The sequence below is a fragment of the Pleurodeles waltl genome, chromosome 3_1 (assembly GCF_031143425.1).
Source record: "Pleurodeles waltl isolate 20211129_DDA chromosome 3_1, aPleWal1.hap1.20221129, whole genome shotgun sequence".
NCBI classification, from domain to species: Eukaryota; Metazoa; Chordata; class Amphibia; order Caudata; family Salamandridae; genus Pleurodeles; species Pleurodeles waltl.
The window spans coordinates 400,266,962-400,284,253 of record NC_090440.1 but is presented as its reverse complement, the minus strand read 5'-3'; the positions used below and the strand labels follow the sequence as shown (position 1 = coordinate 400,284,253).

General features: G+C 42.4%; 1 protein-coding gene across 4 annotated transcripts in view; it reads right to left on the bottom strand.

Annotated features, from left to right (window-relative positions):
• Positions 1–17,292, bottom strand: part of MAP1A (microtubule associated protein 1A) — a 598,226-nt gene that overhangs the window by 118,620 nt on the left and 462,314 nt on the right. For all 4 annotated transcript variants that reach the window (XM_069222605.1, XM_069222606.1, XM_069222607.1 and 1 more), the window contains one exon: positions 7,476–7,558. In XM_069222605.1, coding sequence (XP_069078706.1) covers positions 7,476–7,558 — 83 coding nt within the window. The remainder of the gene's footprint in view (positions 1–7,475; positions 7,559–17,292) is intronic.

Here is a 17,292-nt window from a genome sequence, read left to right as displayed (position 1 = left end):
GAACCATCACTACAGGGCTAGATCGATAAAGACCCACGAAACCAGAAGGGTCGGTGAGGATCAGTATACCAGGATGAGGAGGCCCAGGAAGTGCTAATACAAGGGTGAGCCAGCAGCAAGGCCTGGAAGACCAGGATCAGGAAGGATTACAGTGAGGACCCCCAGACTCAGGAAACCAGTTCTAGGGTGAGTAGACCTAGTTAGACTAGGGCCATGATGAGAATCGGGAGAACCAAAACAACCCAGAAAAGGAGGACTTGGAACAGGACCAGGAAGCGGACCAATGACTAAAGACACAGAGGGACCGGCCGCCAGGGCCACCGACCACGGGAGCACCGCCAACAGCCTGGCGGTGCCCCTTAGGGCATTCTGACCGCGGCGCTTTGGCCGCGGTCAGTGCAGGAAAACCAGCAGTCTCCCGCCGGTTTTCCGCTGCCCGTCAGAATCCTCCAAGGCGGCGCAGTATGCTGCGCCGCCTTGGGGATTCTGACACCCCCTACCGCCATCCTGTTCCTGGCGGTTCGCCCGCCAGGAACAGGATGGCGGTAGGGGGTGTCGCGGGGCCCCTGGGGGCCCCTGCAGTGCCCATGCCAATGGCATGGGCACTGCAGGGGCCCCCGTAAGAGGGCCCCGCTTGTATTTCATTGTCTGCATAGCAGACAGTGAAATACGCGACGGGTGCAGTAGCACCCGTCGCACCTTCCCACTCCGCCGGCTCGATTACGAGCCGGCTTCATGGTGGGAAGGTCGTTTTCCCCTGGGCTGGCGGGCGGCCTTTTGAAGGCCGCCCGCCAGCCCAGGGGAAAACTCAAAATACCCGCCGCGGTCTTCTGACCGCGGTACGGTATTTTGGCGGCTCCCGCCGGGCGCGCGGTGACCTCGCCCGGCGGGAGTCAGAATGACCCCCAGAATGTCCTAGAGAGGAAAGAGGAAGAAGATCAGGAGCAGCTATGTGAGTCTAGGTCACATGCATTAGGATATGCCTTTTGTAAATGGTTCTTTTCCATGCTTCTTATACTGCCAGCCCTTAGAAACCCCCACCTCTTCAGCCCTTGTATAGAACTGATTTACTGAAAAATCAGAGCATGCAAAGTGAATAAAAAGCTGGGACAGTCACATACTAACCTTAGAAACCCCCACCTCTTCAGCCCTTGTATAGAACAGATTTGCTGAAAAATTAGAGCATGCAAAGTGAATAAAAAGCCGGGACAGTCACACACTGACCTCTGACTGTAAAAGATGTGGTGTGGTCCTGGCACAGTAGCCTGTGGGTGGATCTGAGGGCAAAAGGACTGAAACTTGGTAGAGGAGTTTAAAGGTAGAAGTGTGCAGTAGTTAAGACTTCTTGTGTGATGAACGTTTTAGTGCATGGACCAGTGGGATGCATTTCGCATGACGTACAGGAGAGTAAATACAGATTTCCCACACAGAGGGAGTGCACTCACTGCATCCCTGGGTGGAGACCCAGAACTGAAGTGAGGGAGATTGGAGAAAAAGCTACCCAAAAAAAAATGTGAGGTCTTTTTTAGCAAAGGATTGCTGATTAGTTGTTCCTGGGTGAAGACGTAGGGTAGATGGTAGAAGTGAGGGGTTAGTCAAAGGTTTCTATTGTTAGAGGAATCAAAGTTTTTAAGCAGGGCTGCCCTTTTGTCTGTGCCTGATGAATACTCAGAAAGACTGATGACAGCCAGGTGCTGAGATTTCATGCTTCATTGTGTTCTTGTTTTGAATACTTCTGTTTGGAGCCAGCACTATTGCTACTACTGTGGGACCCCTCACCTAACACAAAGTATGTGTCTGAGTGACAGCCAGAAAATGATAGTTGAAAGAGTAACAGTTCTGAAACCTCAATAGTGGATCCACATCTCCTGTCTGGAAAATGAGTATTAAAGTGAAACTGTGAAATGATTGATCAATAGGCCACAAGAATGGAGATAACAAACTGTCCTTGTTTATTACGTGTCTTGTTTCTTACAAAATTTGTAATAAAGTAAATGAATAAAAATATCTGTGAGTTTCCTTTATTCTGTGTCTTTGATGGATTTATGTCTTTTTCTGGTTTAGTAGGAAAATTAATTCATATTCTAATGACATTCAGTTCAGTTAAATATAGTCTCATATCTTTGCCTGAGGCTTCGACAGAAAGCTTCCTCTGATGGCTAGACAAACTATGAGTCGTTGAAGGAAGGAGTTAATATTTTCTACCCTATTTAGAGCACAACCAGGCTGTAAGGGACAGGAAAAAAAAAATAACCCCATCACCCTGGGAGAAAACTCCCAATGTGTGGGGCCATTAGTTTTTTTTTTGTTTTTTAAAAAACAAATTCCTGCTTTGGTAGTTTGTTTATGAAAAACAAAACTTTTTTAAAAATGTGTGCTAGTCAGCCATCAGGTCTGACTCTATCGCCCTTCAAATGTTTTGTTCATAGAAGGGAATGGCCATGCCAGCAGTTTCTGTCAATGTAGAGTTGCCCACAGGACCAGCTGGTAACTCTAAATTTGATGGGCAGAGGTCCCTCAGGTTGTCAGAGGTACTGTCTGCTGCCATCCTGACAGAGTTAACTCTGTCCTCAAAACTCTAAATCAAGCCAATACATTTTTTCATACTTCTGTCATGAGATTAGAATGAGGCCTCTCAATTATACTATGTTAGTTATTTTATAAGGGCCTTTATGTAGTTGTTTCTGCATTGATAAATTCACCCTAAATATTAGATGGCTCTGTGTTACTGGGATACGACATTTCTATTTTTAGTTTTGTTTTTGCTTTTCTAAATTATTGTTTTAAGTGTTTTAGTGGTTAGGTGTGTACTGCAGAAAAAGAGGTGTTCTCATAACATGGAGCTTTATGGTAATCCTATATCTGACTCTTGTACATTCCCATGGCTTTGTGAGTAAAAGCAAGTATATAGCTTTAGATGAGAAAATGGCTTTTTTACTAGTCTTGTAAAGATTATAATCATCTTTACCATTAGTCACATCAGAAGGTAAATGTAAAGGAGTAGGAGCATTTGTGGAGCACGAGACAGCTCTGTAAAGGGGCTCCCAAGTCGCTATTTTTCAGCCCTCGGTGTAATGCAGTGGCATTAGGTGCCACATCTGTCACAGTAACGTGGTAGCATTCAAACATTTGGGACCTTTAGACATATAAGTTAGAGTCTGCATCAAAGCCAGTTTTAGCACTAAGGGCCTCATGTCACAACATTACAAGGTTTATGACCACAAAAGTACTTATCATTATGTACAAAACCCTTTTTATGAGTTGGAAATTTCTTTAGACTCATATAAGGACTTTTGCGATTGTTTCTGAATTGCAAATAGGAGGGTTCATGAAAGAGGTTTCCTCCTTCCCCATTCCACATTGGAAAGGAATTAATTGATAGTTTGTGACTGCAATTACTGTTGCAAACCATTGAAGAGAGAACAGCCACCAGGCTGGGGTGGTAATTTGCAAAGGAGAAGGCGTCTCCTTAGGACAGGATATTGGCAGCCTCAGGAGGGGGAGAAGTTTTCCAAACACTGCAGGCCAAACAATGCAGAATCTCTATTATTTGGACAGCGACCAGGGAAACAGTAGAGTTTTTATGCTACTTACATGGCTGCCAGCCACACCGTGGAGAATCTCTACTGTTTAGCCAGCAGCCTGGTAAATAGTGACATTTTTGTGCTATTTGCCTGACTGCCAGCTGGAAGTGCAGAATCTCTACTATTTAGTCAGCTGCCTGGTAAATATTTCCTTCTATGTAATTGGCCACCAGCCGGACAGTGAAGAATCTTACTATTTAATCAGTGACTGGGTACATAGGGAAGTGTCTCTGCTTTTTGTACAGCTGCCAGCCAACCAGTTCAGAATCTCTACTGTTTAGCTAGTGGCTGGGTAAATAGTGAAATGTTCTGCTATTTTCATGGCTGTTAGCCAAACAGTGTAGAATCTCTACTATTTAGCCACGGATGTGCAAATAATGAAATTTGTCTGCTATTTGCATGTCCGCTGGCCAAACATTGAAATCTATATTATTTAGCCAGTGGCTAGGCAAATTGTGAACTTTTTCTGCTATTTGCATGACCGTCGGCAAAATAGTGTAGACTATCTAATATTTAGCCAGCTGATGGGCAATTAGTGATTTTTTTTTGCTATTTTCAATGCCGCTGGCCAAACAGTAAATAATTTTTACTATTAAGCCAGCAAAATTCATTATTTACCCGGCAGCAGGGTAAATAGCTATTACCATTCTCATTTACCTCTATGTCATTGTGCTGGACATGACGTGAAGAAGGAACATAGACCCAGGAGCTGACCAATCATACAGGAAAGTACTGCAAAATTAGAATTTATCATTGCCAATTTTAACAGTCAAGGGATAAAAAAGCTAGAGATATGGGGTTGCTGATCATGAGATCTGGAACGAGTTTAAGATTTTGTTTTGTGTAAACATGATTTTAAGGTAAAACACTCACACTTCTTGCACTGGCACACCTGTGAGTTTGTACTTTTGTTGTACGTTACACTGAACCCTCATTTTAGGAAAATTAATCTCAAAAGTAAGCCCTTAGGCTAAAGATGCAATTAGGGAAAATAAGATTTCACTGGTATATTGAAAAACATCAGAAAGCTAGTAAGAAAAACATATTTTCCATGGGTAGAACTAGAATGAAAGCATAACTGAGGGAGCAGGAGGGTAGACTAATGAATTCTTCGAAAAGCATCAATACATTAAACAGTAAAACCAAGTTGGGGTTAAAATGTCAACAGCTTGTTGTTTCCTATTGAGGGCCTCAATATGAGTACAGCAACAACACTGTGCAATATGTTAATTAAAATTGTAAATAAGTGAAATGTATTTGTAAAACTTAAAGATGCAAATCTCTGCTAGAATGTACAGTGCTCCATTGCTTCCCAGCTAAGGTCACTCCGTTCTTAATTTGCAACAATGATTGCTGGTGGTGGGCACCAGCACTAATTTGTTATTAGCAAACGGTAATCCATAGCAAGGGAGTGCATGAGAGATACACTCAACAACCATCGGTCGCTAAACGAGACTAGCCTCCACCAAGGAACGTTCATAACCCTGTCATTTAAAATACACTTAGCTCTTCATCCTCAAATCTCTTTAGGCCCTTCCAAAACGCCTTAGATCCATCAATTTGGGAAAACAAAAACGTCTTGCCCTGATAGGCCCACTTCAGCAGTACTGGAAACACTACAGATGGTTCAATGCCTTTTAACTATGAATCCTTCTCCAATGTCAATAAGTATTAGCTTCCTAACTAAGGTAACCAGACTCCTGACAGGAAAGAGGAGTAGTTGATAACTGTCAAAGACTACAGGCTTTTCCTGAAACTCTTAAAGAAGTCTCTCTGCTTTCTGGTGAGTTCAAAATAGTCATCATGGTACTTCCTGCATTTACCTTCTCCCCACCTTTCTGTAAAGCCCTGCACATCTTCCACTTAGAATCCTCCTGTATGTGCCAGATCAGCTCTTTTAGGATATTCTTCAACACTTGGATAAATTAGCTCTCCTCCACCACCATTATGAACACCCAGCAGCCTGCGGAGACCCTGTCAAGTTCTAAACCAAACGCACCAGTCATGCAATGGTACACTTCTTCAAATCTGCCATTTTTGCTAAAGCAGACGATTGCCAATTCCAGCTGGACTCTAATTTTTAAATGGAAGCTGATGATGATGCTGATGCCTATTCGACCTGGATCAAACAACCAGCTAGGACGTCCAACTTCCATTCCACATCCTTAAATGACAGCCTCTGCTTTATTGAACGTCTGATTGAGTGCACTAATTTTCCTCAGAAGGGCATTCAAGAGGTCAATGTTTTCCTCAAGCATCTCATTCCAACTTCTGTTGCCTGTAGTATGCACTATAACCTTAGAAGACAAGAAATCTTCACTCTTCCTTCTCATGACATCCATTTTGTATACAGAACTTTGCTGGATACACAAAGGGTGCTAACTCTAAAGTCTTTGTGAGAGCCACCACAACAGCACAGCCTGGCCTGGAGAAGGTTGTATCACCATGATCTCAAGCACTTCTCACCTGTGCATTGGCTCTCCCCCTGGTGGCGCACTATGGCTGCCAAACAAATTGGTGGCAGGAGCAGGGTGGGTCCCTAACAGAGCCTTCTAGACCACTAGGCCTTGGTTCTTCCATTAGGTCTGGAATTTTGGGAATGCTGGGTTGCAGTTCCGGCTCAGCCTCCTAGAACTTCCTGCCCCTCTATCATGGAGTTAGTCCAGCTCCACCCTGTGTGCTTCCCCCAGAGCTTTGGGGAGAGAGAACTGCAGGGCTCACAACCACCAACATCATGTGCTTTGTTTCCTCATGCTGCAGCAACCATGCCTCAAAAGGAAAGAGGGGAGTGCACTCTGTGCACCACCAGTAAACCCAATGTCAGAGAAATCAGCATCACATTTGCCTCTCATTCCTGGGCCCCCAGATCATTTGGCCACATTGACGCTGCTCTAAAAGATGAAAGAGTGGAGTCCTAGTGGGAACCTCGACAATTCACAGTCCTCTTTGGTTCAAGGTAAATAAATCTATCTATCTGTCTATCTGTCTGTCTAACAATCTATCTATCTAATTTTTGTATTTGACTTTTTCAGTTTTATGTGAGGAAATGAGACATTTTGCAGTGCAAACAGTGCAAAGAATAACTAGATTTGCATGCTAAATTGTCATGGCTTTCCCAAAGAAGCACTGTATAACATCATACCTCTCATGGGGCACCAACCTAAGGGATTTAAGGTGCCCCATATTAAGTGCAAATAGCTGACCCAGTTCTAAGTGATGTATTTATTTTTATTTTTGTACTTCTGTATTGATAATGGGAAAACAAAACTAAGAGTACCAGAACACAAAGAAAAACTGACTGAGGTAACCTAGTCACATCTGACAAGGAAAAAACTGGTTACTAACTACTGTATTTTAGTTCTGAAAAATTGACTGTGTTATATTTATCGTAGGGGAGCAGAGAATAGACATTTTTGTTCACTTAAGAGGTGCTCAGTAATCTTACCTCCAGGCGCGGCTCCTCCGCAGTTAGCAGAGAAGTGTCTCCCCCGCAGCTAAGAGCTAACAGATGAAAAATAAAACAATAGTTTACTATTGTTTTATTTTTCATCTGCAGTGCAGGGAGGAGCAGGGCTGGGCCACAGAAGGGGGGAGACGAGAGGGGGAGGAGGAGAGAGTGAACATAAGTGCACATGTGTGTTTGGCCAGTCCAAGATGCCCAGACCAATCCTGATGCTGCCTTCATGCTTGGTTTAGCATGAGAGCAGCACCAAGATTGCTGGGGAGCCTGTGCTGATGTCCCAGTGAATGCTGGGACACCAGAAGAGGAGCGAGGCGGCAGGAGGCGGTGGCGGCGGGAGGTGGCAGCGAGAATGGTGAGTGTTTTTTTTGTTGTTGTTTCCCCATCCCCGTCCCCTTTTCTTGACATTTGCGACGCCCAGCGCTGCTTACCTCTGATACGATGCTGTCTGCTGTTGAATTTACCAAGATCACAGTTTCTAAGACATCACTCTTGTGGTGGAGAGTTCTTTGGCCTAGAAAAACAAAATTACCACCAATAGGTTAGAACAGCCTTTCTATACGAGAGAATTATAGGTCTAAAAACAAATTGTAAATATATAGGAACTGCCATATACAGGGAGTGCAGAATTATTAGGCAAATGAGTATTTTGACCACATCATCCTCTTTATGCATGTTGTCTTACTCCAAGCTGTATAGGCTCGAAAGCCTACTACCAATTAAGCATATTAGGTGATGTGCATCTCTGTAATGAGAAGGGGTGTGGTCTAATGACATCAACACCCTATATCAGGTGTGCATAATTATTAGGCAACTTCCTTTCCTTTGGCAAAATGGGTCAAAAGAAGGACTTGACAGGCTCAGAAAAGTCAAAAATAGTGAGATATCTTGCAGAGGGATGCAGCACTCTTAAAATTGCAAAGCTTCTGAAGCGTGATCATCGAACAATCAAGCGTTTCATTCAAAATAGTCAACAGGGTCGCAAGAAGCGTGTGGAAAAACCAAGGCGCAAAATAACTGCCCATGAACTGAGAAAAGTCAAGCGTGCAGCTGCCACGAGGCCACTTGCCACCAGTTTGGCCATATTTCAGAGCTGCTACATCACTGGAGTGCCCAAAAGCACAAGGTGTGCAATACTCAGAGACATGGCCAAGGTAAGAAAGGCTGAAAGACGACCACCACTGAACAAGACACACAAGCTGAAACGTCAAGACTGGGCCAAGAAATATCTCAAGACTGATTTTTCTAAGGTTTTATGGACTGATGAAATGAGAGTGAGTCTTGATGGGCCAGATGGATGGGCCCGTGGCTGGATTGGTAAAGGGCAGAGAGCTCCAGTCCGACTCAGACGCCAGCAAGGTGGAGGTGGAGTACTGGTTTGGGCTGGTATCATCAAAGATGAGCTTGTGGGGCCCTTTCGGGTTGAGGATGGAGTCAAGCTCAACTCCCAGTCCTACTGCCAGTTCCTGGAAGACACCTTCTTCAAGCAGTGGTACAGGAAGAAGTCTGCATCCTTCAAGAAAAACATGATTTTCATGCAGGACAATGCTCCATCACACGCATCCAAGTACTCCACAGCGTGGCTGGCAAGAAAGGGTATAAAAGAAGGAAATCTAATGACATGGCCTCCTTGTTCACCTGATCTGAACCCCATTGAGAACCTGTGGTCCTTCATCAAATGTGAGATTTACAAGGAGGGAAAACAGTACACCTCTCTGAACAGTGTCTGGGAGGCTGTGGTTGCTGCTGCACGCAATGTTGATGGTGAACAGATCAAAACACTGACAGAATCCATGGATGGCAGGCTTTTGAGTGTCTTTGCAAAGAAAGGTGGCTATATTGGTCACTGATTTGTTTTTGTTTTGTTTTTGAATGTCAGAAATGTATATTTGTGAATGTTGAGATGTTATATTGGTTTCACTGGTAATGATGAATAATTGAAATGGGTATATATTTTTTTTTTGTTAAGTTGCCTAATAATTATGCACAGTGATAGTCACCTGCACACACAGATATCCCCCTAACATAGCTAAAACTAAAAACAAACTAAAAACTACTTCCAAAAATATTCAGTTTTGATATTAATGAGTTTTTTGGGTTAATTGAGAACATGGTTGTTGTTCAATAATAAAATTAATCCTCAAAAATACAACTTGCCTAATAATTCTGCACTCCCTGTATGTCTAAAAGCAGGTTAAAGGGAGCTATAAACAAACTTACACAGAATCCAGCTCAATAGGCTGGAGTACATTTTCTAATCAGAGTAAATTCAGCTTGAGGATTTGATTACCTTGCAATATCCACTGCAAAGAAAACATAAATCCTATAGGCAGCTCTCATTCGGCAATCATGTTTCATTTGTAATCATCTGAGCCTTTAATATCTTTTGACTAATTGTGTCGGTCTGTTGGATGTCATCACAAACTAAAAGAAATCTTTCTCAGACTAATTTTTGCAAGCAACATTCTAAACACAGATATAGAAGAGAAGAGCGGAAACAGTGGTAGGATGCTGTTAAGAGAAATATACCGTAATATGACACATTCAGTAGACATCACTCTGCTTTTTAAGTTAGAAGCCAACAGATCAAGTTATAATTCACAATTAAAAGTTCCCTCTGCCTGGTACATAAACCGTATTGGAAGAATGGCCTGTGACAAGGCCACAGACCCGATGGTGGTGAGGAAGAAATGTCGGATATAGATCATGCCCTATGAACAGTTGGACTTATGCTCATCAAGAAGACTGTACTTTGATTTAAGCTGTACAGTGTTCTGACGTATCCAAGAGGCAACACATAGCTCTACATAAAAATGTCCAAATACAAAATATATTTTTATATTTTCCTCAAATATATAGATGAGCCAGTATTACAACACTTTTCCGGACTGTGCTACAATCTGCCAATTCTGAGAAAATAATATTTCCACCTCAACCAGAGCAAAACAAATTCTCCACCTTTAGGCTTCTTCCTATCTTGCATGAGTGGGGAAGCACATTCTAGTGTCTGCTGGTCATTGGGTATGTGCACTATTGTCTTTCCTTCATCTTAGATCAGATGTTATCTTACTGTTACATTTTTGATGATTTATTTTTGATACTTTTGTGTTCCAAATAACCTGGGAGCCGTTGGTGTGTACTGTATATTGCATCCTATGCTCTACCTACTGGTGTTCACTCTTAAGTTTTATTTAGGTGAATGGCAGATCACTGTACAATATGGCATTAAGAAGCAACGGAGATACAGAAATGTCCTTATTTTCACAAAGGGATGAAATAATATGGATATATAAATATAACACTTCTGACTGATTATAACATACACATACATCTTCAAAAACAATTTCTGAGATGAGATGATAGGTATTTTGCATATTCACAATAGTTTTTCAGAATGGGTTATTTTGATTACTTCAAACTCACTCTATAACAGATTTTCTAGCTGATGGTGCGTGGGTGGCGGCAAAGACGGAAACACTAACCGGAGCAGTAGGGTAAGAACAGAGTACGTTGATTTAAATTAGTTTGTGAAAGGATAAAAGAGAGAGGAAATGAGAAAGAAAAAACATATAGAAGATTTGATTGAGACTTTGTGGTTGAACTAGTACATCCGAATGATGATTTAACAGAATTTAAGTTCACATGAACATTTGTGAAGAAGAGAAATAAACGCAACGCAATGGACTACATACAAGTGGCAGCAACATAAAAGTAAAGAAGAGGGAGTCATGCAGAGGCAACAACTGACCGCTCACAATTGACATTCGCATACAAGAACTCACAAAGCCGCCTATATTTGTGACATAAGGGTGGTGTAAGGCATTGTTTCAACCTTGCAAGTGCTTGTTAGTAGATGGGGAAAGGTGGATGATATTAATGTAAAAGGAGTGGAATGATAGACATTACTCTAGTCCTGGACATTTGCAGCTGGGGTGTAAAAGGGGCATTACATCTTTATGAAGAGGGACAGAGAAGGGAGCGTGTTTGTGCATGCCTAAGAAAGAGAATAACCTAGATTTGCGGACTGGCAGAAAAAAATTTAATTGTATTTGTAATTGTATTTATATAGCGCTTACTACCCTTGACAAGGTGTTTCAAGGCGCTGGGGGGGTGGGGGGGTGTGCTCCTGTGTCCCCGCCCCCCCACCCCCCCCAGCGCCTTGAAACCCTCACAGGTATGTAGCGCGGTATACAAATTGTCTGATTGATTGATCGGTGGATCTTATATTTGAGGGGAATTAATTCAATAGTGTGGCCGCTTGGACAGAGAAAGATGTACCTCCTATTGTCTTTTTCTTGTATGGTGGTGTTTTGAGGTTAGGTGACAATCTTGAGCAGAGGTTCCTTTGTTGGATGTATTTGGTGATTTTATTCCTGATGAAAAGTGGTCCTGTTCCATGTATTGCTTTGTGGGTAAATCAAAGCATCTTGAAGGTGAATCTTCCAGCAAGAGATAATCAATGTAGGGTCCTCAAGGCAGAGAAGATGTGAGCTTGTGGATTTACATGTAGGAGTAGTCCGGCAGTAGAGGTCTGAATCTGTTGTAGTCTTTTCATAATTGATAGGGAGGATCCGTGGTAGAGACCGTTGGCATACTCCAGTTTAGACAGTACAAGAGAGATAGTAGTTTGGACCTTGTGTGGAAATCCCAGATAGGGGAAGATGTGTTGCAGAGTGTTCATGGTGATGAAGCTTGAGCTTGCTAATTTGTCCTATTGGGCATTCATTGTCCATGGTAATTCCAAGGTTTCTTACTTCCTTAGATACTTCAGGAGGTGGTCCCAGATTGTTAAGTCAGGTGCAGAGTGGGTCATAATGAATGAGAAGGCTTTTTTCAGTGCATCCAATTTGGGTTTGCAAATTCAAAATAAACACCATGGTCTCAAGGGTTTGGTTTGGCTGGCAGCAAGAGAACATAATCTCTTGTGGCATCCATTACAGGGCCAGAGCAAGGTTCCCACATCCTGAAAATAAAAACAAAAAAACAGGGTGCGCCTACCCTGGCCCCAGACCAAAGTGGGGGGACTCCCAAATAGCTCTTCCAAATATGCAATAAACTGTTTTTGATGGAGGGTTTACATTCACAATTCATAGTCTGTGGTCTCGATACCAGGCCTGCGACCTAAGGAATGGGGCCCATTTCACAAAAGCTACTAATTCTAAAGAAAGACACTTCCTTGAATAATATTTTACTTTCAATCCAATTGTGGTGGAATTCTCTTCAGCCACGCAATAATATGTCAATTTGGATGAAATTATATCATAGCTAAAGATCTATAACGAAGTTTAAGCAGTGCAGTTATGGTTACGAGTTAAAACTGAAAAAACACTGAAATGACCAAAGTATGTTTAGGGCCACAATCCAAAACTCACACAACAACCATGCAAACCTTAACTGTCACATCAAACATAATGACCTCACCCTTAATGAAACAGATGGCATTCCAAATGTAAATAATCTTACAGATGAAATTACACATCACATTCCTCAAGCCACTTCAACAGACACAACTGTGATTATATTAATATTTACTGTTTTCATTATATGTTGTTGTTTTATTACATTTTGCTTTTAGGTATTTTGATGTGTGATAAATGGTTTGCATGAATGTTGTGTAAGTTACATAATGTAGTCCTAAACATAATGTGTGAATTTCAATAGTTTTTCAGTTCCAGTTCTCAACCATAATTGCACTTTAATAGTGCTTTTTGCAGTTGACTTTCTGAGGTTATAAACTTCATTTTAACCGCTGCCTTCTTTTTTTACAGTGAATTGTTTTCAGCCGTTAGAAGTGGGGTTGGCCTGGACCTGTGCCCCACCCTCTGTGGGCAACCAACCTTTGCTGTGTAGAAGGGGTTAGCCGCAGGACCTAGCTTCCGGCTAGGCCCTGCACCCAACCTGCAGCAGTTGATCAAACTTGCAGGGCACAGCATTTGGACGAATGCAGCAGGTATGGCCACAGGGTCTGGCTGTTAGCTAGGCCATTCGCTCAGCACCTTTGTGGGCAGAAAACTCTTAGCCCCTAGTTTTTTTGTTAATTCCCGATATGGTTTCTGAATCCAGAGATTGAATTTGTGGTCAGAGGTGGGCAAACTTCAATGTCGAGGTCCGTGAATCAATGGCAGGTTTCAAGGCCCAGTGCCAAATCTCGGGCTCCATAACCAGATTTATGAATCTGACAAAAAGACAACAGGGATCTATGAAGTTTGTCCTGGTTTTGTGGCCTCATGCCCATTAAGCTTGTGCCAGGTTTGTGGTTCCCAGACATGATCCATGGAACTGAATTGAGAACTGAGAAATGGGTGTTAGAATCTGCAAACCCCACAGACAAATCTAGTTTTTAATATATTTTATTCACTGGGGCTGCCTATGTGATATTTTAATATGTGAATCTCTAAGCACCACACTGAAGTAAAGGTTGGCATTTCCGAATTGGCTCAATAATTCTGGAACCCGGCAGGCCCTGGGTAGGTTCTTTAACTAAAATCTATTGGATTCACATTTGTAAGGACTTTTCAGTACCTGACGAGATCTCATCAGACTACGAACTGCTTGACACCAGTCTCTAATCAGCACCAGCCTCAGCGCTCTGTGATGTCAGCACAGACACTCTGCTCTGGCTGACCCTAGAAGGGTCCCGAGTAAAGACCAATTCCAATTCAGAGGTACACACCAAAAGGTAACAGTCATCAGTCAGGTCTGAAACCATCATCAGATGAAACGCAAACCATTACCCTGGCCAATGTGTCTCAGGGTCACATCTGGCAAGCATGTTCCAGGCGCATATGCCCTGACATTGTGCTTCTCTAGTACATTTATTGTATCACGAAGTCTAGATTTATAAAATGACATTGTTGGAACCCTTAGTTAATCCTAATTCATGAGAAACATATTTCGGGTTTAGAATGGTACCAATGAAATAGCATTGCCAATTTTCAATACAGGAGAAATGACAACGCCTTCAGCCATTAAGCTCAGATTATCACCAGTTTATTTTTCCCCAATGACTGCACTTTAACACTAAGTGCTTGACTGGGTAAAGTAAAATGAGTGACGGAACACAGATAACGAGAAGAAAGTGTGGAAAGAATTAATATTGGCAGACTAAAGTGTGCTATGAGCACCGCCATAGGGGTTACATTGTGAAACAGCATTACCAAATCTCAGCATGATGAAGTCAGCAGTGCACCCCATACTGTACAGAATAAAACAAGATCCCTTAGACTTCAGCAATGGGAAGACATGAGGGGAATGTGATTACTCCTCAGCTGCAAGCAGTCAAAACAAACTTCCATGTGCAGCGATCGTGGTAAACGTCATTAATGGTCTAACCATATCAACCGGAGGATAAAGTAGGGAGCACTATAACAAGTGTGAATGTCACATAACAACTTGTTTTATTCGTGTTTTTGGAGCGCCTCATCCTACACTTCGGCAATTTCTATGTGCAGTAAATAACAGATGTTCCTATTATCCAATTTAATAGTACTCAATTACCAACCTTGGAAGGATAGAAGACTGAGTCGGCCCTGCCAGGATATGAAATGAACTTCAGAAGAGTGTATATATAAGAGGTTATGTTGTATTATATGTATTTGTATATTACACCGACACCCTCAAGGGTATCCTAGCTCTAAGAAGGTGTGTATAGAAGGTGTGTATACCTAGCCTTGCCTAAGGCAGGGTGGGTTCTTCAAGATGCAGAATACAGTGATGCAGTTACGGCATTGACTTTTGCCAACATGTCCAGATTGTTGTCAGTGATGATTCTGAGTTTTTTTACATTAGTGCTGGGCGTGGGTGTAGAACCAAGCTCAGCGGCCACCAGCAGTTCTTGCCAAAGATCATCATTGTCAGTGGTGAGCTTCAGACAGTTTACATTCATCCAGTTAGCCACTTTGGTCATGCTGGCCATGAACTTAGCTAAGGGTCCTGTCACAGAGGGACAGTATGAGTTATGAGTCGTCGGCATAGAGGAAGATTGTGGTCTTGTGTGCATGGATGACATTGGCCGGAGGGATCATGTAAGCATTGAAGAGGGCAGGGCTGATGGACAGACCTTGAGGTACCCCACAGATGAGGTTACAGGCTATCAAGGTGCCAGACTGACAGCTTGTATTCTGTATGTTATGAAGAAACAGAGCCAGGGAAAAGAGGGCCCTTCGATGCCAATTTCGTGCAGGCTTCTGATGAGGATGGAGCGGGAGATTGTGTTGAAAGCTGCAGGGAGACCAAAGACGATGAGGGCTGCCATTTTACCTCTGTCTAGTATCATGTTGTCTGTGGTGCCATTGAGTGCTGTTTCTGAACTGTGGCTTGTGCCTGAAGTCAGACTGTGTTGCTTCAAAGAGCTGGTGGTTGTTGGGATGGTTGGTGAGGCGTCAGTTTATGAGCCTCTCTAATACCAGGGCCAGATATGTAAGGAGGGAGATTGGTCAGTAGTTGGAGAGCGTGAATTGATCAGCGGATGGTTTCTTGTTTGTTTGTAGGTGTCCAAAAATGTGGCTGAACTGATGGAGGCACTTAGGAAAGGTGTTAGTGCTTTGCTGATCGTAAGGAGCCTTTTTGTAAAGGAGTGGAGGGGGAAGGGATTAGTTAAGATCTCTGAGTCGACAGTAACAGTGGCTTCGTCAGTGGTGACGGCAGGGCACCATGTCAGGGTTGCGTTAATATTTACATAGTAGGGTGGAATTGAAGTATTAGAATGTATTATTATAGGAACTGGCAATCTACCGAAGAAAATGCAAGAAATAAATCTAACACAACCTGAATCAACCAAGATGTATTACTTGCACAACATCTACGCTAAGCAGAAACACATTTGGAAGCACTAGATAAGAGAGAGTTAATGGACTGATTATGATAGCAAATGCCAGAAGTGATTCCTTAACGTAGCACATGAGTGTAGAGTCAGTATTTACCCGACTACTTGTAATCAGAACTTAGTGAAATCAAATGTTGGGCTGACTATACCAGTTGATTAAGTGGATAACTCGCCAGGTGAAAGGGATTTTTTTGTCACATTTTGTAAAATGATTTGCTATAATTTCCCTCGTTTTAAGCAATGTCCCCACTGTGTGTTCTTAAAAATGTGTGCTTAGGTGCTGTGATAGAAAAACACACATTTCTATTGCCAGATTCAATGGTACTCAATTGATCAACGTTAGATGAACGTACGATTGATTTACTCATGTCTGGGATTCGAACCCTGGCTCTGTGAATCTTTACCTTTTCTGTATTGTGCACCTCGACTCATGTTGGGAAGTATGACAAGCACAAGTCTGTTTCTGTGCATTGATGTTCACACCAAGGCAAATCACCGGCCCACAGAAAGAAATGAAACATATTTCTGTCTCGTCATCAAAGCACTACATCATTAGGCACAAAGCACCTTCAGATTGGGAGCGCACCACACAATCCTCTGTATCCATTCAGCAAATTGATAGGAGGCAGCCATATTTAGCAAATGCAGGTTTACTAAAAAATGTGCATTGTAATACATTTGAAGGTACTTCATGTATAGGCATACATTTATATATATGTATATATATATATATATATACACACACACACACACACATATATACATAAAAGTGGTAAGAATTTAAATACTACCTCACTTTATGTTCGGAGGCTTAGGTATTCAGGGACGGTCAATTGTACTGTGAGGTGGGGTGACGCCACCTTTAGACGAGAACAAGGCTCAATATAGAGGTACTGACAGAAAGCAATTACATTTTAGAGTATGTTAGCACAAGTGCAATGTCCAGAAAGTCTCCATTATTTCTCTCTAAATTTAGTTTAACATTCCTTTCCACCTCAGTGGCCTGATTACATTCTAAAATGAAAACTATGACCGGAGCAGTCATTGATGGGTAACTGGCTCGATCTCACATTATTAATTAAGATAAATGAGCTCTCTCTAACTCTACAATTACTAGCAGATACGGCACTTAAAGCTTTCAACTGGCCTCTCACATACGCATAGATATTAAGTATGTACATTCTTCTGGGGGCACGGAGGTCAGGTAATTATCTTTCCAGTTTTATTAAGCACTGTGCTGTCCAGTTAGATGTAGTTTTAACAGACCCACTTAAAAATATATATAGGTAGTATGCAAGTGATAAGCCTTGTTGTTGGCATTGTCGGGCTCCACTTATCTGATTAATTGCCACCAATCTTTTTTGGTACAATAGCATCTGTTAGGGGCGTCGCCTGGTCAGTACGATTAGGGAGGGGGAGGGGTG